The sequence below is a fragment of the Pleurodeles waltl genome, chromosome 8 (assembly GCF_031143425.1).
Source record: "Pleurodeles waltl isolate 20211129_DDA chromosome 8, aPleWal1.hap1.20221129, whole genome shotgun sequence".
Taxonomy (NCBI): domain Eukaryota; kingdom Metazoa; phylum Chordata; class Amphibia; order Caudata; family Salamandridae; genus Pleurodeles; species Pleurodeles waltl.
Genome location: NC_090447.1, coordinates 1429501649 through 1429529266, shown reverse-complemented (window position 1 = coordinate 1429529266; position 27618 = coordinate 1429501649). Strand labels below are relative to the sequence as shown.

The window sequence follows — 27618 nt, the reverse complement described above, 5'->3', positions numbered from 1 at the left end:
TTATCACCCATTGGGTCTCAAGGAGGTGTAGTGGGTGTGCTGATCATTCAAAGAGCCACGTCTTGAGGTCCTTCCTGAATTGCTTCAGTGATGCGGCCTGTCTGTGGATGAGTTGGAGTGTATTCCATATCTGGGCTGCGAGGTAGGAAAAGGATTTGCCTTCAGCTGTGCTTTTCCAGATTCTGGGGATGGTGGAGAGGGCGAGATGGGAGGATCGGAGTTACCTAACGGGGTGTAGAAGGTCAGGCGATGGTTGAGGTAGCCTGGTCCGATATTCTGAAGTGCCTTATAGGTGTGAGTCAGTAGCTCTCTTTTATCTCTCTTTGTGTAAGATTTATTGTTTTAAATGTGCTTCACAATGAATATTTATTATACTGATTCTGTAGACTGAAGTGCATCAGTTTCTGGTGTGTAGAACATAAGCTATTAGATCAAAAACAGATGCCAATTACTTCAAACTGCTCATTGTTCCTAAGAACATACATTGGCAAAGCCAATAAATCTCGGCAATGTGAGGGCTATTGGCTTTTCCAATGTCAATGCCTTTTAGCAATGTTATATGGCAACGCCATAGGCATGCCTTCGCAAACTGGACCAAAGGAAATGAGAGTGATGCTGAAGCAAACCATTGATAATGCTATGGGTGGGCTGTAAGCACACTGTGTGTAAACAAAATGTCTCAAAGAGAGAGTGCATGCGCAGTCTAGCCGAGCCTAAACCGGAGACCTAAAAATGAATGTGTTCTTGTGTAATGTAACCGGTCCTCATTAGACCTGGCATCCTTGCCATGGTTTTCCCCTAGCTTTTTGCCTTCAGACCTCCTGTTTTTGCTGACTTTGTTTTTACTGGCTCTAGAACTCTGCACACTTTGCTATTGCAACCAATGCTAAAGTGCTTGTGCTCTCTTCTTAAAATAATGGTCGAATTGGCTTATACCCAATTGGCATATTTAATTTAGTTGTAAGTCCGTGGTGGCACTACATGTGGCCAGGGCCCGTAAATTAAATGCTACTACTGGGCCTGCAGCACTGATCGTGTGACCCACTTAAGTAGCTATAAAGATGAGAACTCCAAGCCGATTTCAGAAGATTTATTGCAAACAACAACAGGACAGCGTTTCACCTCCTTCCTGTCCTCCACATAACTGTCACCATTCCTCCCCATCATTCCAGAACATTGCTGCCCCACATTCCACGCTAACACAATTCATTACATCCCAACAGTAGCCCTTGAAACACATCTCAGGCCTGCCATTGAAGTCTCTGTGGGCAGTTTCAAACTGCCATTTTGATTTGGCAAAATAAACCCTTTGTCAGGCCCAAACCTTCATTTATAAAACATGTGTCAGCCCTAGGGTAGGCCCTGGACTGCCCAGAGGGCAGGGAGCAATGTATTTACAATGTAGGGTGTGCACGTTTACATTTTCCCTGGGAGTGGAAACTTTAAAATTCATTTTTCACTACTGCAAGGCCTATCTCTCTCATAGGATAACATTGGAGTTGCCTTATTATAGTTTTGTAAGTGTAATTTCCAAATGTGATGACATTAACAGTTCATGTTTTGTGTATCTTGAATCACAATTTAATGTCCTAACTTATGGTGAAGTCAGATTTTTAATTGCAATTCTGAAAATGCCACTTTTATAAAGTTGGCATTTTCTTGCCTTTGCCATTTGGGGCCTACAGTCCATCTCTGAATCATATGATAGGGTGTAATTGGCAGTTGGCTTTTGTGTATTCCTCCTAGGCAGCCACACATAGTGGGAGGTGTTAGGTTTGGATGGGCCAACACTGTCAGGATGTGTGGGAGGAGCTGGGCCTAGATGCACTTACACTTGAATAGGCTGTGCCCTGTCTCCACACAAAGGGCTGCATACCCCCTGTAGTTAGTCTGGAGCCAGGGCCAGGATGGGAGGGCATCTGTGCACTTCAAAGACCTGCTTCTAGAAACTGCTCCCCAATTCAAAGATACAACTGTGTATAAAAGAAGGACCTCAGACTCCAACTCTTCAGTACATTTCTGTGCCTGTGGATTCTATGCTACAAAGAGTGCCCCTCTTCTGCAATGCTGCTCTAAAGAAAATGTTTCTCTGCTGCGCTGAGCTGTTGCTTCCTGCCCTCTTGCCTGGTGAAGAAGAACTGGACCTGCAAATTCATCTTTAACCAAGGACCCTATGATGACTCCAGGGCTAGTCTGCTGGCGTCCTGATCTAAGCCTCAGGGACATAATTTCAGAATGCACCTGGGCCCCATAGTGCATTCTGCCATCTATGGCCTCCTTTGGCTAGAGCGGTGGGAGACAGGAGGGAGAAATACACATTCGTTACATGCTTTCCCAATGCAAAAAACACCCAGACACATGCATAACACAAGCTCATCCAATCACACCACAGACATGCCCATGTATAACACAAACTCATCCAATCACATCACATACATGCCCACTCACATTGCAGACATGTCCATGCACACTACAGACATGCCCACTTATACAACAGCGTCCTGCTTTCATCCCTTTCAGTCCCTGAGAAAGAGCCACCTGATAGGTGGTTTCAAAGCCACTCGAGACTTAGAAGTTTCAGCGGCCATCTTGGATTCCAAGGTCAGAAAAGGCCACACCTCAGTCCATGCCTTGCTTGGCAATCAGCTTCCGCAGCAGCAAGACCTCCAAAGTCTCCTGACTTACCTGCATTGATGAATCCAAGTCCTACACATTCCCAGTATCTCTCCTCCAGTTTCACCAATGGGAACCCTAGGGCGCCGACGTGATGACTCTAAAGAAGAAGCAAGAGACAGATAAGTACACATTAGGCAAGCGTGCATGGTGCAAGTCTGTGCAATTCAGAGATATAGGCACAGATAAAAGACTGCAAGCACTGATATTAGGCACGGATAAAAAAACTGCAAACATTGCTACTTAGCACAGTTAAAAGACTGCAAGCATTTCCAGGCTTGTATTATAACATGCTCAACTAAAAGGAGAGCACATTAAACATACGTGAATCCAGGAGAGCGAAGAAAACAAATTTAAAAAAGGACAACACAAGTAACAGCAAGTTGTAATGTGAATGCTACAGACTGCCATCCCCCAAAGAAATGGACAAATTAATTGCTATATGAGTCAGGAAGAGTGATGGAGGTAGGAGGTACCAGAGGGTGCAAAGATTTCTCAGCGGGCACCAATTCCGGTCATTGCTTTCTTCATGATTTGCATTAAAAAGGTTGCCTAAAGTAATGCAAAATAGAGCTAGTTTGCATCGAGAGGTGTACTATCAGAAATATATGTGTTTCCCTATGCAACCACCCATAAGTTTTGACGCAAATCCCTATGAACAGACATTTGTGGACAATGGTTTGCACCAAACAATTATACTCTGTCAAGGCAGGTGTAACCGTGGAGCAACTTTTTAAGACGTTCACCTCACTGCAAAGGTGTGTAAGTTGGCACATGGCAGCGTAAAGCGTCCCAGCGCAGAGAGACAGTAGAACAGCGCTGTATGTTAGTAGACATGATGCTGTTCTGCCCTCTCTTTTTCATGCAACGCAACACAGCAACTTTGTGTACTGCTCTTTGAGGCGTCAACAGTCAGTAAATCTCTCCCTGAATCTCTGCCTGCCCTTTTTGTGCCCTGGATATTAACACCAGCTCGAACCCCCTTCCCACTAGGGCAGCAGTAAATACTGTTAAGCATTAGAACCATTTGAAATGCAGACAAATCATTTGGAAAGGTGCAGTCCCCCTGATTTGGGTGGACAGTGCTTTTGATTACGTTGACCTTACTGGGCGTCAGTCAGGAGGTGCAATTTGAACAATAAGTGAGCCTTGGAGCGGGGTTTGGGGGTGCTTCTGCCCCTTCCTATGAGCTCTGCCACTGGTCACGTAAAACAAGATGTGAGAGAAAGTGTTATTTGTGTAGGAGTTATCAATGGACACAGCCATCGTTATGAAAGGGAAATTCACAAAAATACATACAATAAAACAAAGATAACAAATAATAATTGTAACAGGCAGAAAATTCAGTCATCCATCGCCCATGTCGAGGCTCCCTCCAGCCGTCAGTCGACGTGCAAGCTATAAGCAGGGATAGGGACTGCTGGGTGGTTGGAGGGTGGATGGGCGATGGATGAGAGGAGTGTGGGTTTCGCTGACATCGACCTGTTGTTAATGCCCTCCAGATGTTGTACAGCTGGATATATCTGTGGCTCGATGCCAGCCTCACTTCCCTTGCACTTTGCACAGCTTCTCTCTGAAGGAGGCAGGATTGTGGATATCCCTGGATTGGAAGTGGTAGACCTATGTATGGGAAAATAGGATTGAGACTGCGATACGTGTAGAAAGCAATACAGTATATGCAATAAATGTTTTTAATATGGTATTGGAGTTAATGAAACGACAAAGAAGCCATTGGGAATACTTGTCTGCAGTATTCTGCTGGTTAATAGAGCAATTGTGACGTTGTGCCAGGCGAGGAAACACAATTACTAGCATATTCTTTGTTAAAATACAACTCTAAAAGTACCTGCGGCAAGTGATCAGAGATACAGATGGTACTCTAGATATAAACAACAGGTGAGGACACCTGTAAGGTTGTAGCATGCAGGCAGTCACAGGCATCTGTGCAAGACATGTTAGAAAGGATGCACACACGACAAATCCCATGCCTGGCAACATGCATACTAACATAGGGTGAGTGGCTTAGCTATTTTTATATTTAAACTAAATTCAGTAAGGCAACAGATCTAAGGTGATTCGAAGTGCCAAAACTCCATAGTAAGGTATTACTCAGGTTCGTGGATATACCATGCCTTCAAAAAAGTGGGATTCAGGACATGCGTGCAGCGACATTAACGCCTTGTGGAAATTGATGGTGGAGAGTCACATACTTGTCTTTACTTCGTCAAGTCTCTGTACAGTTGCAAAGGCATGGAATCTGGCTGCAAACAATAAAGATGCCTTGTGGTATTGGTTTCTGAATTAGTCAGTACTGGTTGTGGGTTTCAATTGTGGGTGTTCATCGGTCTTGTGATATTTTCTACCTAAGGTGTGGGAGGTTCAGCTGTGGAGCAGTAGGTGGCTGTTTCTCAGTTTTGTCTTGATGAGTCACACTCCCCACAGCTAGAAGGTCATTAACATCTCTCAGCAAGACATGTATCCAGAAGGGCTTCTGGGCTGCAAAGCAATGTGAAGCGGGAATTAAGCTATTTAAATACTAACACGTTTTCAACCACCCTAGAGAACAGATTAGGGACCTCCATGGAGCTGTTGGAAGACAAGGTATGGTCATGGAGTACCCAGCTTTATCACCCATCAGGCCAGTTTACATGACGTCTTAGCGCAGTGCGCCCACCCCTGATGGCTTCAAAGAGTACAGTCACTCTCCCTCACTCAGATTATGACTCATGATTATTCATGCTATTCATTCCAATGATAGCACAGCAGTAGGCACACCATGATTCTCCTCTTCAGTGTACTGTAGTTGATGATCATGCATGGCATAGTCTGTTTGCATATACTATGCACTATAAGAACATTGGAATGTTGGCAGCTCCACTGAAAACAATGGAGTGCTCCAGGCTTTTTCTGGCCGGTAAAAGCCCGGAGCGCCAACATTCCAATCTTCTTTGTTCACAGCAAGAGCTGTAAAACAAAGCTTACGGAGCCTGAGGGGATTTTAATCCCCTCCGGTTCCGTGAAGCCTTTGTTTTATTTATGAGAACATTCTGCCCTCTAATGGCAGAATGTTCTAATAGCCTTAGAACCCGCCGTAGCGGGCTCTACCGGCTATTAAAGGCCCTCTCCCTTGTTAAAGGCCCTCGCCGCGGGAAGCCGGTAGAGCCCGCTACGGCGGGTTCTAAGGCTATATTACATTTGGCACCTGTAGTGAATGTGTTTTGTTAACGCAGCGCAGCGGTTTCATCTTTGGCTTATATATCACTATTTGTAGACCTGATCATGCAATATTGTCCTTTTCTTGCTGATACAATACGAGGAATTAATTAGCTATAAATCCAAACACGGAGGGTTAGTTTGTTGTTGGCCTGACTGAATATATTTACTCATGATTTATCATAGTGATCCAAAAACTAAAACTTTAGAATATCTGCTCTTACAGCAGAGAGCCTTTATTATTTGCAGTCCTTAGCAACCACTGCTTAATTTGTGCCGGTGAATGCAGGCTCATTTTTGGGCACCAGGGTCTGTATTATACATTAGCACTGAGGGTGCAATGGGCATGTGCTCCCACTTTGTGCACCCCAGGGCACAATGGTATTACAGATGGGTGACCCCTTCTGTTATACTGATAGCTCTGGTTTACATGTGGTGCCAGCGATATCGTGAGAGAGCGTTCCCTCATTTGCATGGAAGCATGGCCCTATGCAAATGAGGGAATCATTTTGCCTCTGCCCCCGCACCGTATTATGGATGCTTACATGCCCTTAGGAGGCGCACTGAACATGTGCTGCAAAAAGGTGGAGGGGAGACCAGACATTCCCCGGCATGCAGGTGTAGTCACTCACTGCACCTGCCTGCAAGGGGATCTCTCTCCCCTCTTCAAAGTGCAGGTGGGTTGCTGCCTGCACTGTGAAACACAGAACAGCTTCAAAGCAGGCGCTCTCTGTGTTTCACTTGAATGCACTGCCCCAGATCAGTGAGAGTTCACGGCAGTCCTGGGGGCAGCACGTTCTTTGTAATAGGGCACACAGTCCATGTTTACATCCAGCGTTTTGAAGGGTACTTTGTGGCACAAAAAGGGCAAGTGCACCTTAAGTATAAGATGGCCCCTGGACTTAACTTTTCATCATCGGATTTTAACCCAGAGCAAAAGAAAGGCAAAAGGGAGGGAAAGAAGACGGAGAGGAAGATATTGAAACCGTGATAAAAGAACTTGCAGGAGTGGGTTTAGGAGACCGGGAGGAATGCATGAGGACGGGAGAAAGAGGCAGGAGATGGAATCAAGAACAGTCAGCATTAGTATTCAGCAGCACTGGTGGTCGGCTCCTCAGACAATGACTGGACCATGCACTCTTTTTTCACAGATTAAAACATCTGGCAACTACACACAGTAAATGGCAAATCCAGTGGCATAACCAAACTTGAAGTACATGGAGGAGACTATCCTTCCCCCCTGTGACCCAGTCAGGACAAGAGTCCCACCCCCCGTGTACAGTGCCAGCCAGTGAGCTATAAGTGACTGCTGTTGCTGAGGTGGCCCCCGCACCACAGGGACAGCGGGGGCTAATGTTATGCCACTGGGCAAATCTACTGTAATAGTGGATAATCAGGACATCCAAAAATACTAGTTTGATATAATATGGTTTCAAGATTAAATGTTGCTTCTGTGGTACAAGAATTGTGGTGAATGGCAAGCATGTCATTGGCTCTGTAGTTAAGCATTAATGCCCTTTGATTTCTTATAAAGAAGTGGTGCAAGTATTGAAATGCAAAAAGATGAAGTGTTGAATTTGATTATGTTACTCACAAAGCTTTGACAAGGTATTACACTCAACTTTAATAAATACATGAAGATTAAATATCCTTTAGGAATATTTGAGAGGTGAATGAAGGTTTTATGTTTTTTACGTGCAATTTGCATGTTTGTGGGTACTTTGAAGATCTCTGACGCCTGGCTGTTCCCTAGTGCTAGATATATTCAAGCTGCTGAACAACCCTAAAAACTCAAAAAGTCCACACAAAAGAATGTTGCAACATGTTCGAACAGGCATTGGTAATGCCACTAGATCTGGCTTTAAAGGAATGCAGTATGGTAATGTGAAGCATTACAAATAAATAGCACAGGAATTAATATGTATTTTTGTGGAAGCAAAGAACTGTAGAATAATATTAATGCAGGTTAAAAGGTCTGGTAGCAGTTGCAATCTCAAGCCAGGCCTAAAAAATCCATTTTGATTACTAGTTGCTCTCCTCTCATCTGTGCTGTTTCCAGAAAAAAGCTAAGTAAGCTAAATAAATTAGCTATCTATCTAAGACTAATAGCATTACAATGTCATGTGTGTGCCCCTGAAAGTTCAAGATCAGGCAGATGGTTAAATTAACCAAATGATCACAGCTGTGTGGAGAGCAAACTCTACTTCTACCCAGTCAAAACATGTACTCCTGCCTCCCAACCTTTAAGCAGAGCTAAAGCCCTTCGTTGTCAAACCAGACTATAAAAAGACCATGTACCATCAGAAAAAGGCATATAGGCTCTGGAATTAAGAATGTGAGGTTGGTAAAATGTCTGCCTTTGTTTAGAAAGAGCATTAAATCCCATAACTGTCAAATACCACACAAAACAGCAGTGTCTTTTCAGGAAGTATTGCATTGTAACATCTGCATAGAACGTACCATCACTAGGTGGGGTGTTGGCAGCTCAAAGTTGAGTGCATTGCTTTAGTCAATCTGTCAGCCAATAATTGCTGAAACTTTAGGTAGGGATACTTCCGTGAAGGACGTTAGCGTAAAAAAGCACACGAAGAGAGACAATTATGTCCACTTGGATTTGAGGAAATCTTTGTTGTCAGTATTTTAAATAGTGGGGTAAAGATCAAATATTGGGAGGCTAGATGGAAGGGCCCAAGCATCACTCTGTCTAATGAGCATGGTCTTTGTGCTCTCACCATCCAGAATCAAACCTTTACAACACATTGTTGGAATGTTGCTGCTATCAGACCTAGATTTACACTTCCAGGACAGACATCTAAAATTTATAAATTGGTTTTACACTGCAGTATGGGCCTGTTTTTAAAACTGTATAGCTTTGGGATAAGCAACTGCACTCCTTTTGATAGGTCTACATATATTTTAACTTGGAAAAGAATACTTCTTAAGGGAACAGATGGTGGCCTATGCATTAGTCAGGCTACATTATCCATTCTGAAAGTGTGAAGTGATAGGAAAGAGAAGTATTAACAAGTGTTCAGCTGTCCTTCTATGGATTAAGTTTCAAAATAAGACTGGTGAACATCTTCTGTTAGCAGTAGCTGTAATGATCCAAAAAAGTTACAGATAGCATCACTGCAGAGTGACTTGTGTGCTAGAACTCATTTTTATAATGGTAGCGGCGAGCAATGTCTCACTTGTCACTCATACATATGTGCAGTGTTTTCTATAAGAGGACTCAGGCACAAGTGAATCTTAAAAACATTATTAATGTGACGGCCAAGATGGGTTACATATGTCTTGTGGGTTGATGAGACTGAGAAGAATGGATCTCATCGTCCACATTAAACTTGCTATGAAGGTAATGCATTTGCCAGATTGGGGTGGTAGGTGAGACCTTATGTTATATCCAACACCGGAATTAAATCTTTAAGGGCAGAAGCAAAAAAAAGCATTATGGGAGATGCAGCACTTGCAAACTAGGAAGTTTGGATAGTGTGGAGGTGGAGGTGGCAGATGAAGACACAAGGAGGAAGATCCATTAAAAGCAGTGCTTGACAAAGGTTGTACTACTTTGTAAGGTTTACTACGCTGCATTTTCAGGCAATTGAGTAATCAAGATGGAAGCCCAAAGTGTGTACAATTTCCCTAATGTATACTGTGCCTTCCCAACTTCATCTGTCCTGAGCAACAAGGAGTTTTTATGTTATCCCTGGAGGTGCTTTTGGCTGATACTGCTCTGACTGCAGTGTTGTTTTATTCCTTCTGTGCTTTACACCCCTTTGCTTTTATTGGGAAAGTTCCAAGGTTTATAAGAATTTGTGAAAAGAGCAAAAACCCAAACCCGTCTAGCGCCAAAGATCTTGGAGTCTGCGTAAATTTTTAGTGTGGACACCTACCTTGCGTTAATGATATGCAAGGTAGGCGTTCCCGTCTAAAAAATGACTCCAAGGCATGTGCGCCTTATTTAAACTCCTGTGCAAAAATGACGCACGGGAGTGGGCGGGTCAAAAAAAATGACGTCCAGCCGCTTTTGCGTCATTTTTTAACGCCTGGTCAGGGCAGGCGTTAAGGGGGGACACCCCCTGCCACCCTTGCCCACCCCAGGAGGACGCCCAAGGATGGAGGGACCCATCCCAGGGAACTTGAGGTAAGTTCAGGTAAGTATTTTATTTTTATTTTTTGTGGCATAGGGGGGCCTGATTTGTGCCCCCCTACATGCCACTATGCCCAATGGCCATGCCCAGGGGACATAAGTCCCCTGGGCATGGCCATTGGGCAAGGGGGCATGACTCCTGTCTGTGCTAAGACAGGAGTCATTTCAATGGGGGTTGGGAGTAAAAAAAAATGGCGCAAATCGGGTTGAGGCCAATATTTTGCCTCAGCCCTGACTTGCCCCATTTTTTTACGCCCAAGCTCCATTTTCCCCTACGCCGGCGCTGCCTGGTGTGGGTCATTTTTTTTAACGCACACCAGTCAGCTGCGCCGGCTAACGTCATTCCATAAATAAGGCGCCCGCATGGCGCTTTGGAATGGCGTTAGCCGGCGTTAAAATTTTTGACGCACAACTGCGTTGGCGCAGTTGTGCGTCAAAAAGTATAAATATGGCCCTTAGCCTTTTGTAAATTCATTTCCTCCTTGAGTGTCCAACAAATCCATTCTACAACACTCTACTCCCCCACTCCACTATAGCAGTCCATGCCGCTAACTTTCAGCCAGGCTGAACAGCAGTCACACTGGTGTACAACATCGCAAAACACATGGGCAAAGTCAATAGCTCTTGTATAGGTGAGACCTATTTGATTTGCCAATGCTTGTTTAGCGTTGTGTTTGGTTGAATGTTCAATATGTTGTGGTATGTTATGATTTCAGCAGACAGATCCAATAAAAGTAATAATGAAAGAGGATAGTTTGACATTGTGGAAAAGAGTCATTTAGTAGAGTGAGTGGGGTAAAATCCAGATTAGAGGTAAATATAATGGAGTTCTAGTGAAAGTATTGAGAGTTGATTACAGATTGACCATTCAAGGAGTTTAGCGAGAATGGATAGAAGACAAATTGGGAAATTGGATGGAAATTAGATGAAAAAGGAAGTAAAAGAGGGTTTTGTTAGAGTAGGCAGGACAGAGGTGTGTCAAAAGGTATTTGAGAAAAATCATGCGGTCAGTGAGAGGTTTAAAAGGGGTCTGGAAGGAAACAGGAAGAGTCTCAGAGTAGGCAGGTATAAAATTGGGCTTCAGGACTCAAAGATCAGATTTGGAAATATGTTGCTATGGTGCGATCTTTTTAAAGCAGTAGATTAGAGATGAGTAGTATAGAAATTGAAGAAAGCTTGGACAAAGTGGTGCCATGCCTAATTACTCAATTTTGTAAGGATTGATATTAGGAAGGAGATGAGGAGGAAATGCATGGTAAGACCTCTTAGCAGACATGGTGAGAAAAAAACAGTGAATGAATTCATAAAGGTGAGAAATGGGAAAGTGTCAGAACTGAATGTGGAAGAGTGAGGAATAAGGGGGTCTATGTGATACCAACCAAGTGTAGATGATTCGGCACTGACAAATTTAATTTCTTCAAATCCATGTTGTTAGAAATCTCTTCTCATAAGGCCAATCAAACTAAATGTTATTTACCATCCCCCAGGTGAGAATATCGATCTCTGGAAGAATGTATGGGCTTCATCACACACAAAATTATTATTTCTGAGTATGGCATCTTACTTGGCAACTTTGACGTGTGTTGAGGAGGAGCAACAATAATACTTCTGTCAACCGGCTTTGTACCTTTCTTCATGACAATACTGTTATAAACCCACTTAATCTAATGGGTCCATACCCAATTTGATAATTGCCAAAGATCTTTTCATATCTACTGATGGCCCTATCCTAGTGGACAGGTCAAGCTGTCTTCAGATCACTTCCACCTTAGCTTCCTTCCACCATAGCTCTTGCCCACTGGAAAACGTTTGGTCAGCAAAACATCAAACCTTTTGGTTTTGGGACGCAACAAATATAGATAGTAAAACACCTGCTTGCGAGGCTCTGATGATCCTCCCTCCTATTCACCCCTTGCTCGCCATGGACATAATGGTTACATCCATGGCTGGGCCTGTGAGGCGCCATGGACGTAACCATTACGTCCATTTACCAGCCCTCGGGGGAAGACCTAGTGCTGCCCCCCAAAGGCCACCCCCCCTACCCTCAGGTCAGGGCTGGAAGGGGAATCGCTTCCCCTTCCACCCCCACCCCTCCATCCCCATGACGTCAGCGCACGATTGCGCCCTGACATCATGAAAGGGTGCAAAGACGCATTGGAAGCCATTTGCTTCCAGCACGTCTTTGGGAAAGGAGATAAGTTTTACCTCCGGGCGGGGGGGATCCCTCTGAAAGAGGCATTGAGGGAAAGGAAAGGGTTTTCCTTTCCCTCGATGTCTCTTTGAGCGTGTGTTAACTGTGTGGGAGAGCGGCCCCTTGGGCAAGGGTCACTCTCCTTTGGGGGGCAATGTCGTTTTCACCATTTCTGCCCCCCCTTGGGGGCAGATTGGCCTTATTTGTAGGCCGATCTGCCACCAAGGGGGGCAGAAAGCCACTAGACACCAGGGATTGTTTGTTGTTGTTCATTTTTTTGTGTTGGGAGGCGGCCCCTTGGGCAAGGGTCGCCCCCAAGAACCCAAAAGCACTATTGGGCAGTTCGGCCTATTTTTTAGGCCTTTCTTCCCCCAAGGGGGGCAGAATCCACTTAGCGCCAGGGATCGTGTGTGTGTGCTTTGAGTGGGGGGTGGCCCCTTGGGCAAGGGTCGCCCCCCCAGAGGGGGCAATGTAATTTAGGCCATATCTGCCACTCTTGGGGGCAGATTGGCCTAGTTTTTGTAGGCCCTTCTGCCCCCAGGTGGGGCAGAAACCATGAAGACGCCAGGGATTTTTTTTTTTTTTTTTTTTGTGTGTGGGGGGACGCCCTCTTGGGCAAGGGTCGCCCCCAAGGGGCAAAAAGTAGTATTGGGCAGTTCTGCCACCCTTGGGGGCAGATTGGCCTATTTATTTTAGGCCTTTCTGCCCCCAGAAAAATATGTGCTTATCAAGTCGCTGTGCTATCCCCTCAATCTCTAGAGGTTTTTGGCATTTTTCTGTTGCAGGCACCTGGGCCACCCACACAAGTGAGGTACCATTTTTATCGGGAGACTTCGGGGAACGCTGGGAGGAAGGCAATTTGTGGCTCCTCTCATATTCCCGAACTTTCTGTCACCGAAATTTGAAGAAAAAGTGTTTTTTGGGCCACATTTTGAGGTTTGCAAAGGATTCTGGGTACAGAACCTGGCCAGAGCCCCACAAGTCACCCCATCTTGGATTCCCATAGGTGTCTAGTTTTCAAAAATGCACAGGTTTGCTAGGTTTCCCTAGGTGCTAGCTGAGCTAGAGGCCAAAATCCACAGCTAGGCACTCTGTAAAAAACAGCTCTGTTTTCTTTGTGAAAATGTGATGTGTCCACGTTGTGTTTTGGGGCATTTCCTTTTGCGGACGCTAGGCCTACCCACACAAGTGAGGTACCATTTTTATCAGGAGACTTGGGGGAATGCTGCGTGGAAGGAAATGTGTGGCTCCTCTTGGATTCCAGAACTTTCTGTCACCGAAATGAGAGGAAAAAGTGTTTTTTTGGCCACATTTTGAGGTTTGCAAAGGATTCTGGGTAACAGAACCTGATCAGAGCCCCACAGGTCACCCCATCTTGGATTCCCCTAGGTGTCTAGTTTTCAGAAATGTGCAGGTTTGCTAGGTTTCCCTAGGTGCCGGCTGAGCTAGAGGCCAAAATCTACAGCTAGGCACTTTGCAGAGAACATGTCAGATTTCAATGTAAAAATGTGATGTGTCCATTTTGTGTTTCCTGTCGCTAGTAGCAGGCCTAACCACGCAAGTGAGGTACCATTTTTATCGGGAGACTTGGGGGAACACAGAATAGCAAAACAAGTGTTCTTTCCCCTTGTCTTTCTCTAATTTTATTCCTTCCAAATGTAAGACAGCGTGTAAAAAAGACGTCTATTTGAGAAATGCCATGTAATTCACATGGTAGTATGGGCACCCCAAAATTCAGAGATGTGAAAATAACCACTGGTTCTCAACACCTTATCTTGTGCACATTTTGGAAATACAAAGGTTTTCTTGATACCTATTTTTCACTTTTATATTTCAGCAAATTAATTGCTGTATACCCGGTATAGAATGAAAACCCATTGCAAGATGCAGCTCATTTATTGGCTCTGCGTACCTAGGGTTCTTGATGAACCTACAAGCCCTATATATCCCAGCAACCAGAAGAGTCCAGCAAAAGTAACGGTATATTGCTTTCAAAAATCTGACATCGCAGGAAAAAGTTACAGAGTAAAACGTGGAGAAGGTGTTATTTTCTATAGGAAACACTTGGAGGATCTACACGAGTGACCCCTTGCCGAATTCAGAATTTTGTCTACTTTTCAGAAATGTTTATCTTTCTGGGACTCAGCATTAGTTTCTCATCCATTTCTGTCACTAACTGGAAGGAGGCTGAAAGTACAAAAAATAGTAAAAATGAGGTATGTCCCAGTACAATGTCAAAATTGTGTTGAAAAATTGGGTTTTCTAATTCAACTCTGCCTGAAAGCTGGGAAGATTGTGATTTTACCACCGCAAACCCTTTGTTGATGCCATTTTCAGGGAAAAAACCACAAGCCTATTTCTGCAGCCCTTTTTCACCATTTTTGTGAAAAAAATGAAATTGTCGCTGTATTTTGGCAAATTTCTTGGTCTCCTTCAGGGCAACCCACAAAGTCTGGGTACCTCTAGAATCCCTAGGATGTTGGAAAAAAAGGACGCAAATTTGGCATGGGTAGCTTATGTGGAGAAAAAGTTATGAGGGCCTAAGCACGAACTACCCCAAATAGCCAAAAAAAGGCTTGGCACCTGAGGGGGAAAAGGCCTGGCAGCGAAGGGGTTAAACACCAACAAGAAATCTTTGGAGCCATAGTTAAGTACAATAAACGTATGACAGCTGTGATGGACGAATGTTCTCTTTTGAAAAGCAATAATAAAAGATGACGTTGTTCTGTCCCTTGGTTCAAGAAAATTCATTTATAGGAAAGACAATGCTTTAGGAGAGGTGGGAACAGTTGGAGACAATCCCCACCTCTTGGCACTATTGCTCACCTCAGAGTTACTTGAAGCACCAAAAATAGATTTTCAGGTCTTGATCCTCACATATTAAGTGTTTCTTGGCCATTGCCAAAATTTGCCAAAGACATATATTTAACCTAGTCAAATGGGCAACAAACCCGGCCCAGGTAGGCAACCAACCTGGCCAAGGTCACCCTCAACAGAGTCATCAAACTCCAAATGTCAAGACTTAGTAAATGTATTTACTGAAAATGTCAAATGTATCAAACTCACCCCCCTCCAGTCTCTAAACACGTAAATAATGTTAATCTTATCACGAAACTCCTGTCTCTGGCCTCATTTTACATTTATCTTGGAGCATGAGCTTCTAAAACTCATTATCAATGTCAAAACATTTAACAGTCGCAGTGCCAAGTAACATTTGCAAGGACCATGACTGTAGGAAGTTGGCTCTGTATATACTATTTCAAAGTAAGAAATAGTGTGCACAGAGTCCAAGAGTTCCCCTTAGAGGTAAGATAGTGGCAAAAGTAGATAATTCGAATGCTCTATTTTGTGGTAGTCTTGTCGAGCAGAAGGCTTATCAGAGGGTAGTGTTAAGCATTTGGTGTACACACACTAGCAATAAATGAGGAACACACGCTCAAAGACTTACTCCAGGCCAATAGGTTTTTAAATTGAAAAATATATTTTCTTAGTTTATTTTAAGAACCACAGGTTCAAGATTTACAGCTAATACTTTAAAATCTACAGTTCCTGGGGGAGGTAAGTAAAGGTTAGATTAGGAGGTAAGTAAAACACTTACAAGTCTCAGTCCTGGGGCGTAGGCAGCCCACTGTTGGGGGTTCAAGGCAACCCCAAAGTTACCACACCAGCAGCTCAGGGCCGGTCAGGTGCAGAGGTCAAAGAGGTGCCCAAAACACATAGGCGCCTATGGAGAACAGGGGTGCTCCGGTTCCAGTGCCAGCAGGTAAGTACCTGCGTCCTCGGGGGCAGACCAGGGGGGTTTGTAGAGCACTGGGGGGGACACACGTAGGCACACAAAACACACCCTCAGCGGCACAGGGGCGGCCGGGTGCAGTGTGCAAAGCAGGCTTTGGGTTTTGTATAGGTTTCCATGGAGGGACCCGGGGGTCACTCTAGCGGTGCAGGCAGGCACAGGGGGGGGGGCTTCTCGGGACAGCCACCACCTGGACAAAGCAGAGGGTCACCTGGGGGTCACTCCTGCGTCGAAGTTCGGTTCCTTCAGGTCCTGGGGGCTGCGGGTGCAGTGTTGGTTCCAGGCGTCGGGTCCCTTGTTACAGGCAGTCGCAGTCAGGGGGTGCCTCTGGATTCTCTCTGCAGGCGTCACTGTGGGGGCTCAGGGGGGTCTTCTCTGGTTACTCACGGGCTCGCAGTCACCGGGGAGTCCTCCCTGAGGTGTTGGTTTTCTGCAGGTCGAGCCGGGGGCGTCGGGTGCACAGTGTAGAGTCTCACGCTTCCGCCGGGAAACGTGAAGTCTTTGGAAGTTGCTTCTTTGTTGCAAGGAAGTTGCAGGTTTTGAACAGGACCGCTGTTCACAGGAGTTTCTTGGTCCTTTACTCCAGGGCAGTCCTCTGAGGCTTCAGAGGTCACTGGTCCCTGTCGGATGCGTCGCTGGTTGCAGGTTTTCGAAGTTAGAGACAGGCCGGTAGGGCTGGGGCCAAAGCAGTTGTCGTCTTCCTCCTTCTCTGCAGGCTTGTAGGTCAGCAGTCCTTCTTGTTTCTTCAGGTTGCAGGAATCTGATTTCCTGGGATCTGGGGAGCCCCTAAATACTGTATTTAGGGAAGTGTTTAGGTCTGGGAGGGCAGTAGCCAATGGCTACTGTCCTTGAGGGTGGCTACACCCTCCTTGTGTCTCCTCCCTGAGGGGAGGGGGGCACATCCCTAATCCTATTGGGGGAATCCTCCAAAACCAAGATGGAGGATTTCTAAAGGCAGGGGTCACCTCAGCTCAGGGCACCTTAGGGGCTGTCCTGACTGGTGGGTGACTCCTCCTTGTTTTTCTCATTATCTCCCCTGGACTTGCGGCCACAAGTGGGGGCTGTGTCCAGGGGGCAGGCCTCTCCACTAGCTGGAGTGCCCTGGGGCATTGTAACACGAAGCTTGAGCCTTTGAGGCTCACTGCTAGGTGTTACAGTTCCTGCAGGGGGGAGGTGTTAAGCATCTCCACCCAGTGCAGGCTTTGTTTCTGGCCTCAGAGAGCACAAAGGCTCTCACCCCAGGGGGTCAGAAACTTGTCTCTCAACAGCAGGCTGGCACAGACCAGTCAGTCCTGCACTGAAGGATTAGGTAAAATACAGGGGCATCTCTAAGATGCCCTCTTTGTGCATTTTTTAATAAATCCAACACTAGCATCAGTGTGGGTTTATTATTCTGAGAAGTTTGATACCAAACTTCCCAGTATTCAATGTAGCCATTATGGAGCTGTGGAGTTTGCTTTTGACAAACTCCCAGACCATATACTCAATATGGCCACACTGTACTTACAATGTCTAAGAATAGACACAGACACTGTAGGGGCATATTGCTCATGCAGCTATGCCCTCACCTGTGGTATAGCGCACCCTGCCTTAGGGCTGTAAGGTAAGGCCTGCTAGAGGGGTGACTTACCTATGCCACAGGCAGTATTTTGTGTGCATGGCACCCTGATGGGGATGCCATGTCGACTTTGCCTTTTTCTCCCCACCAACACACACAATCTGCAATGGCAGTGTGCATGTGTTAGGTGAGGGGTCCTTAAGGGTGGCACAACACATGCTGTAGCCCTTAGAGACCTTCCCTAGTCACAGGACCCTTGGTACCACTGGTAGCTTTTACAAAGGACTTATCTGTATGCCACGGGTGTGCCACTTGTGGAAACAATGGTACATTTTAGGTGAAAGAACACTGGTGCTGGGGCCTGGTTAGCAGGGTCCCAGCACACTTCTCAGTCAAGTCAGCATCAATATCAGGCAAAAGGTGGGGGGTAACTGCAACAGGGAGCCATGTCCTTAGAATGCCAAATACTTGTTACCACATTGGACTAACCTAGTGAACGCTTATGCAAGGTGTATTCCCTGGTTGCTTGAAAACTGGCCATGTCTTGCCTAGTCCGAGGAAACTCTCAGTGGACCCCAGTGACCTCAATAACTATTGCCATGTTTTATGTCTTCCTTTCCTGGAGCAGGCAAAATGCTGTGTTGCCTCTCACCTTTCTCATTATATCCAGTCAAACAATCACTTGGACAACTTTCAGTCTGGTTTCAGACAGAGTTGTAGTATGAAACCTGCAGTTTTGCAGGTTATTGACGTTGCTCTCCGCTTCTTGGATGCAGGTCACTACTGCTTACTTGTACCCCAAGATCTTTCGGCTACCTTCGATACAGCTACATCCCCTGATCATATCCTCAAATATGCAATGAGCATAGAAGGAGTCTTTCTGAAATGGTTCTTGTCCTACCTGTCAAATCAATACTAAGCAGTGACAATCAGTAATGCTTTATGCAGCAAGGCATTCCGACAACAAATTGTCAAAGGTCTATCCTGTCATCAATTCTTTTTAACATCTATCTCAAACTTCTTAGCACCACTCTCAGAATATTTGGTAATTGTACCATTAATATGCAGAGGACACCCAAATCTGTATGAAAATTGTTTCCCCGAATTACATTATGTTGCTTTCCAGAATTCTCAAAAATGACCGAACTTGGATACAAGGTCTTCACCTCAAACTCAAATCCTCAAAAATGAGTTTCTATTATTTACACCCAAAAAAGCCCAACCTATCCATTCAATCCTAGATTGAAGTCTGCTCTTTTCTTGGTTGCAAACGAGCCACTGTGGATAGAAATATTAAATCCTTGGTTTTCTTCCTTCAGAACAAACGTATCTTATAAAAACAAATGTCCACACTAACTAACAACACACGCTATCAACTCAAAGTATTTTGGGGCATCAGGTAATTCATTTCTGACGAGACTTTGGTAGTTCAGGGACTTTTACTTTCTAGGCTGGGCTATGGAAATTCTCTAATCACTGGCTTTCCTAAGTCCATCAAATCCACTTTAGCGCAGTGCTAAATGTAGCAGCTCATATAGCCTATGGTTGCATGAAAGTCTACCACATTACCACATTCCTAACTTCACTCCAATTCCTTCCAGTAGATGTTTGAAGAACAATACAAAAGGGCCTGCATCAATGACAAACTTTTTCTCACATATACTCCCTCGTATTTGACTGAGAAACTGAAAATCTATGGTTGCTAATGTTGATCTAGAAATGCCTAATCCCTTCTGCTTGAACCTCCTAGATTAAAACAGAAATGGTATCTAAAGCAATCATTCTGAGGCCACACCCCAAACTCGCTTCCTCCAGATCTCCGCACCACCTTCTCCCTAGGAAACTTTGAGAAGAAGCTCAAAATTCTCCTTTTCCTTTTCCTTTTACATTTTGATCCTATATTGGAGGCTGCTGGTATCTTGTTTTACCTCTTCTGTGATTGTTCTAGTTTTAACCTATGCTTTGTCCCTATGTACCACCTGTAGGTTTAAGGATACACACCATTGTTGTAATCCCTTTTTTTCATTCACATAGTTGGGTCTTGAGCTCTTTTGTACAGCACTCTAGAAAAACTATAAAATAAATAAAAAATATCTATTAATTAATTCTTTGTGTGCTGTGTTGGGAATTTGACCCTTTCTGGAAATGGTGTTGCATGGTGGTAAAACATAGTAGTTATGATGCTTTATTTTATACACTGTTTTTACCCTTCATAAAAGGGTGCAAAAAAAGGTGTTACACAATTTCTTCAGCCTCAGAAGGGAGAAAGGCTTAGTGTAATTTCGAAGTGAAATCGCGGTATTGAAATGTTCATCCTGGGACGGATGAAATGGTGAATTGGTTCTGTTAGCATTAGCCCTCATGAGGTGCATATCACAGCAGAGGTCCGCAGAGATCCACTTTGCTGGTGGTTGATGGTAGTCTAATGTATTTGATTGCAACTTTATATAGCACTTATTACCCCTATGTAGGTCGCTTAAGCACGTGCCTACACAGGTAGTAGTTGGAAGTGTGCTGTCTTCACTTTGATCCTATGTGGTAAGTGTTTCCAAGCTGTGCGTGATGATCACTGAGGTGTGGTTTTTGTGTTATGCAATTCAGCGTTTAGCAGTGTGATAGGTGAAGAAGTCTGAGAAAGATGCACACTGTTTATGGTTTTCACTAAGCTGCCAGCTTTGAACAGCTTGCAGGTCCCTTTATGGTATTTCTTATGATAATATACCAATTAGCAGGTTACTGCACTGAGCTGTCCATTCCATTTTGTTTAAAGTTTATGGTCCTGAGCAGGCATAGGCTACAGGGAGAAATGGTGGAGGGATCTGCTGGAATGGACATTTGGTAATATGATCCCACATCTGATTGTTATTGTAAGATGTAAGGAAGCAGTTGTAGTCTGTACCTTGTTACGACCTTCAGAGGCACTTGGCAGATCTGTTCAGTTATTTCATGCCTGTTCATTTAGTCATGGTTTGCTTATTGCTGCAGACTGATACAGTACTGGTGATGGAGATGGGCAGTATGAAGGAATTATAATGCAGCCTGTATGAACTACAATTCAATAACTATGATGAAGACAAACATGCATCTGACTTATTGTCAGCTGTGCTCAGAGAGAGAAGGCATGCAGTGGATGGAAGAAAAGAATGAGTCATTTGAAAGAAAAAGGTGAGCAAACATTCGGAAGTTTTAAGTCAAAGCAATGTCTACCATAGATCATTTTCCAATGTGCAGATTAATTTCTATTAACTTCATTCATTTATTAAAGTAATTATTATGATTTTGTACAATTTGTTGCTTTTGGATTTCAAGGTATCGTTCTATATTATTCCATTATGCTATGTATTTTGTATCACATTTTCCATCTAATAAAATACGTACGTAAGGATAAATATGGAGGCCATATACAGTGAATGTGTAAAAAATCAGGCAAAAATAGGAAGGTTGTAAGAACCTCGCTCTGCTGTCTGCCATCAGACAGATTATATATTTCTGTGTATATGTTCTAAAGAAGAGCGTCCTTGGGCCTGGCAGTCTTTCCCTGGAATAGCCAGAAAGTTACTGGACGCAGGCGTCTCCTCTTTCCATTCAGTCAATTATAGAATTAGTATCTCCGCATGCCATCTGAGCCTCTAATGACCCTTGTCTCCAAGCATCTCCTCCCAGCTACCCTGCAGGCAGGACTTTCAATTAACAAAATGGCGGCTGTGCAAATATGCACTGCATCTTTAAAAGCAGCTAGCCACATTGAATTCCACTTAACCGTCCTAATCCATTTAAGGGTGCCCCTCCCCTCTTCACTGAGAAACAAATATCAGGCATTCTTGCTCTTTCATACACCTTTAATCGTACTGCATCTTTTTTTACAAGAGCGAGTTTCCGAAGGTTTCTCCGGAATCACCGTGTTTACACTATAGTGTATTTATTCATTCGATATTTTTCAAGTCGCGGGTTTTTCTTTGTTGGAGAAATGCTGGCACAATAAATACAAACTGGACAAATTCAGGGATGTTGTGAGAACCCAAAGAGAACGTCACGGTGTTTGTAAGTGAGTTAACCGGCCCGAGGCAGTTAATACCATGCCACGGGTGACTCACACAGTTCTCAGCAGTTACAGAACAGCCTGTGCAGCGCGTCTGCGAAGTACCACTGATTTCGCAATTGGTTTATTGTATTGAGATTTCATCATTGGAGACAATCTCCAAACCGAAATGTAAGGGGTGCACAATTTCCCTGTTTCCATGCATATTTGCTGCAGGGTGTAGCTTCAATTGGTGCAGCAGGTGCAGTGGGAGCGGGCCCGTTTCCTTCCATAGACTAGGGCCCATGACGCTGGCTACCAGTGGACAAGTCGGGGGTACCTGCAGGGCGTCCACCCACTATTTTCAGAAGGTGGATGCCGGCTACCCTGCAAGAAGTGGGTCCCACTGAACTATGCTGAACATGTCCAGGTGTCATTTTCAGACACGGGGACTATTCAGCAGCACCTTAAACTTGTCATCTCTCATTTCGAGCAGCAAGCCTCAGGTGGCGAGGGGGCATTCATGTTTCAAACTCCTGCTGGGCCCATAACAATGGCCAAATTTGAGGGACCATCAGGCCTCTTTTTGGTCCACTGTCCTGACTGAGATCTATCTGATCCTCACACCTAGATGCAAATGAGGGGATACCAAGAAGCACAGCTTGTTGTTATCACTACACAAGTATTTTATAGAAGCATACTTTTTATGGTGTTCAGCCCCTATATAAAAGAGATATGCAAGCATTGTAAGAATGTCAGATGTGGTGGTCTGCCCTATTAGACAAATAACAATTTAAATACCACTATTTTGTTTTATTTCTTTTATAACGCTCCTCATCTCAATGCAGTGTGTCAGAGCGCTTTACGTCAGACGTACACATTATACATTGACAATAAATTCTATAAATGTGTAAATCAATGTACAAGATGTGTTACATAAAACAGTGAGGGTTATCAGGTGTAGCAGTCACATTGCCTTCATAGCTTGCTGTGCTATATGAGGATTACAATTCACAAACTGCAAGTAACAAAAGAATGACTGCCTCAAAGGCAGTAACTCACTTACTTAGCAACATAAAATCTGTCATCTGCAGATGCTTTGGAGGAGACACATTAGCCCTCTACGCTACTCTGATTAAAAACTTAGACTATAGAAAATACAGGGCTCTCCAGCAAATGCGCTTTCCTCCAACGTCATCTTACTATTATTATTGTTTCCTGGGATTTACCGGGCACACAAAGATCTCTGCGGCAGGTGCCGTAACCCCATAAGGTATTTTAAAATGTAGACTTTGCAACCAATTAAGCAAAATAGATTTACTGCTACGTTTCTCTTTTTTTGTGAACTTCTTGTAGCAAGCAGAGTTTTTTTTAAAAAAGATTGTAAATTGAGATCCACATATTGTGTGGAGTTGCGTCATGATTTTGGCACAAACCAGACACAAAATCTCATCGTGTAAATCTCATAATGCGCTCAAATGTACTCATGATAGACCTGCAAAATGTGTGTGAAGAGTTAGGATCTGATGTCACATCTTGTAAAGTCACTTATTGTGAGGTCATGGGTTGTAATATTACTTCCTGTGATGGCGTGATGGCGCAATGTGATGTCACGCACCATTATGTCACTTGCATACTGCCTAACTTGGTTAGTCCCCCTACTTCTTTTGTAGGACTTGTACCCGGCTGGCTATGCTACAGATTTCCTTTATTACTTAATAACATATGGATAAAGTTTTTCCATAACTATACATAATAAGGATATAGCTTGTCAGCACGGAGTTCTATCACTGCACAGAAGCATATGTAACTTGCTTTTTGATGTTGGGGGTAGTTTATCTTAAAATAACTGGATCTTTCTCACTTTACACATACAGAAAGCTCACCAGTTGTCCCCAGTAAGTTGCATGTAGTTCATTCAGCTCTGTATTTTTCCCTGCATTAAAGGGCTCGAACTTGTGCTGATCCTAGCTTAAAAAAAAACAGAACTACAAGTCACGGCATGCAAAAATAATAATTCCCCATAGGCTCAAAACAAGGTTGACAAATCTTTTCACCTCTAACAGGGGTTAAGAGATGTTAAGGTGTACATCAATCAGCACTCAATTTACAGTATGACCAATTTGGCCACACAATGAAAACTCAAATCAAGAATAAAGTTGAAAAGTTTTATTACAAACATGCACTCACCTTAATGTAAGCAGTTGTCAAAAAGAGGCTGTAGAGGTATAGCAACACCATTGGGTGCCCAAACCTCTGAAAGAAAAGCAACCTGATTAACATTAAACAAACAAAACTATACAAAACAACAATAACAACACTGGGTGCTCATTAAATAAACATTGTCCAACCCGTCCTAAGCATGAGTGCAAACTGAAGTCATCTAAATAGTTAGCTAAGCAATGGGAATTGGTCAAGACACTAATTGACATGTGCTGGGCTACAAAATATGGGGACAAAAAGTAAAAAGAAAATAAAGAACAAAAATAAGTTGGAAAAATGACATATCGGGCAAATTGAAGCTGACTAAAGTAAGGAAAAAGTAGGTAAAAAGGAAGGTGCTTGCATCTCAGAAGCTCGGTCAAGAGACTTCTCATGGGTCAAAGTAATCCTAAATTCTCTCAGCAAGCATCTGGAGAAGTGCAGGCCAAGGACAAAGAGGTCTGTACCTCACAAAGTCCAAGGGATCTCCCCTACTGCAGCTAACTGAAAATAATAAATTAATGTCCAAAGTGAATGATGATTTGTCCATTGGTAACGCCATATAGATCAAAAGATTTCATTGTCCAATCCCTTCACATTATACAACAGACATCTAAAACATGGCTAGACGTTCCAAAGACCATCCTCAGATGGTTTCCGTCCTTGGTGTCCTGTACAACTTTACAACAATATGAATAAAACTAGTCTTCACATTCTCTGTTTCTCCATGTACCATCTTCAAAGTTAATATCTCGGGCTCTCTACGAAAAAAATAGCACATCTATTTCCAAACTAACATTTCATTTGAACAAAATCTGAAAAGAAATGACAGGTTAGCAAAGAAGAAAAAGAATTTCCCCACATTTTATGACACTGAGGCCTAGCAGGCCTCGCATGATAAACTAAAGCAGGATTAAAATGGCACACTTTATTCAGATTAATCCAAACATATAAGCTTTTCAAATATAAAATTCTCAGCAATAATTCGTTTAGACTCCATGTTACAATGAAATGCAAGATGAAACAACTTTGTTAACACATGTCAGTAAATATGGTGGGGAAATACATTTTTCAATTTTAGCCTACGACATTTAGTGCTCATTGGTTATGAAATTCATCATCATTGAAATGATAACTATTCTCTAATATCATAAGGAAATATAGGAAATCAAAATAACTGATTATATTTCAATTAATATGGTTATATTGCACACATTTAAATGCTACACTAAACTGAATGCACCTCGAAATGGACTTTTAGAGCACCACATTACAATTAGCTTATCAATCTACACAATATATGATCAAAATGATCATGTGCAGATCAACATTGTGATGTCAAAGGTGACAGCCAAATCTCAGCTGTACCACTTAACATGGGTATTACATGCGGGCGACAAGGAAGCCAATGAATTATGAATATTCGCTAAGACCTCCTCTACTCCTAGCGCTGGAGCTATGGGTGCGCCTACACTCGGGCCCTGCTGCGCGGGTGGAGTCACTACCTCGGGGACCGGAGTCACCAGCGCCGGAGGAATGACCACTGCAGGTGAAACCTGACTAGGGGGACCCGATGAAACCTGACTAGTGGGTGCGGGGGACGCTGACTTCCCATTCTTCCTACGCTTGACTGGAGGAAACGCGGCACGAGGGGCTACGTGGGACCGCCGCAAACAGCTGGCTATTTCCCCACTAACTTTATTATCAGATGCCGTGTCACTACTGTCCGCGTCACCATTCCCTAGTTTCTCCAACACCATTTTTAATAACTGTGACAATTCTGGGTCCCTCCCTTTCCTCTTGGCAGCATTAGCCTTGCTAGGTGGGATGGTGCAAATGAAATACCAAAAAACTACTCAACAATGAAGTAAGGTTTTTTGGTTTTTTTTTTTTAGGAAAGGTGATGATGATGACCCTGTAAATCAAACAATATATAGTTGTGTTAAATAACAAGTCAACCAAGGCACTAGCCTTAACACATGGCCATATACCGTACAGTCACCTAAGCATGAATACTATTATGATTTAGCGGCTTCCTGCAAGAGATGAAGCACAAATGGTACACTTTCACATTTATTAACTTGCCCCAATAAATGAAGTACAAACGGTATACTTTTTGAATTATTCACTTGCTAAACATAGCTGTCCTGGAGAGAACTAATTGCAATAACTGAAGAGCTCTCTCCCTCGCGTGCTGAGCTCAGTGATGCCCCCACAAGAATTATTCCCTGCCTGCGGAAAAAACTAGACACCAGGCTCTATGCCCGTAAATAAAGGCGCTTTCAAACCATGAGCGAGGGTTTCCTTAAAAAGGGGGGTGGGGGGCTTGGCGCGTGAAGGAAACCAAAGGGAGAATGATGTTTAAAAGTTACGCGTGCAAAATAATACAATGCATGTTTTTCTTATTCCCTGCCTGTGGAAAATTAGCGACCAGGCTCTAAGCCCGTAAATAATGGCACTTTCAAACCATGAGCGAGGGTTTCATAAAAGGGGTAGGCTTGGCCTTGGAAGGACACCAAAGGGAGAATTATATTAAAAAGTTACACGTATATAATAGTGCAATGCGTGTTTTTTCTTACCGGTGCCCTAGCGCACAAAGCACGCTGATGCAAAAAGCCGTGTTTAGCCACCCAAGCGCGAAGCAATTAACTAACAATAAAGCAACCCCGCAAAATGGTTCCAAGCGCAATAATACAAATTAATTAACCCCGGCACTCTACAACTAATGCGAGCGGATACTTACAAACTTGCTGCCCAAAGAACGAAGCCTACGAGAGCAGCACCCGATCCAGGTCCTAGAAGCAGAGGACGCTCAACCACTGTCGACTAAGGAAAAGAGGAGATTCAGGTCCGATCCAGCAGCCGATCCTCCGACGAATCCTGGAGAGGCATGCAATAACTTCGGGCTCCGTGCGAACCCAGCCGCCGCAGACGAAGAAGAAGGACAAGCCTTCTTAGGGGGGCTCTTAAATAGCCCCCCACCTTTCTGCGGCGGCCGGATCCTGCCGGCCGCCAATGTCACCTCAACGATTCCTCCCCAAGTACTTCCGCCCCCCACACCTCGTGAGGTGTGGGGGCGGAAGCCCCGGCCAGTCCTGCACACCACCGGTGCGTAAGGGGAGCGTTGGGCCTCGAAGGCCCGTCCCCTAACGGGCCGCGCTCCCCCACTTTGGGGGGGGGGGGCGCTTTACCCGTAGATGAATTAATAGTGTGCACCGATTGCAATGCCAAGCATTTATACATAAGCGTATTAAGTTGATTAAATGACTGCTGTAATCATGTTTTTCATATTCACATTTAATATTCATGTTTGTTTGTATTTTACATATACATATAATATTTTAATAGGCATCCATTTTGATTTTGCGGATAGCTTAGCTTTATATTAGGCATTGATTGGAAATGCTAATTTTAATGTTGCCAGTGATCGTTATAACGCTTCTCATTAGCTAGAGAAAGGCTTATCATTTGTATTAGACTACTGATAGTGAGGCCTGCAGGAACTAAGTTGGCAACAAACTTGAAGAAATTATAATAAGAGGCCTTCTATTCATGACGAACCATGAGTGTGAGATGTCCAATGCTGCCAGCTGAATACCTAATCCTGAGGAGATGGGAACTGAGGGAGTAGGTCAACTCCCTTCATGCATGGCTCTTGGTGGTGGGAGAGAGATATGGATGTTCTTGAAGCTACTGGTTATATTTGATTAGTGTTTCCACCATTAGTTAGGCAGACTTTCCCTTGAGAGAAGATACAGATATCTTTGCTGGGCTTTCCCAAGTGTAAAGATACATGCTAAACACTTCTCTTATTTCCCTG

General features: G+C 43.9%; 1 protein-coding gene across 2 annotated transcripts in view; it reads right to left on the bottom strand.

The window, feature by feature from the left end:
* LOC138248719 (uncharacterized) overlaps positions 1–26914 on the bottom strand; it is an 82939-nt gene extending 56025 nt beyond the window's left edge. The window contains exons 1-3 of one of the 2 annotated variants that reach the window (XM_069202569.1): positions 26542–26914; positions 23787–23852; positions 2686–2773 (exon numbers count right to left, since the gene is read on the bottom strand). In XM_069202569.1, the coding sequence (XP_069058670.1) occupies positions 2686–2773; positions 23787–23837 (139 nt within the window). In that variant the 5' untranslated portion in view covers positions 23838–23852; positions 26542–26914. The remainder of the gene's footprint in view (positions 1–2685; positions 2774–23786; positions 23853–26541) is intronic. The other variant, XM_069202570.1, reaches the window with a different exon arrangement.
* Between the last annotated feature and the right edge of the window lie 704 nt (positions 26915–27618).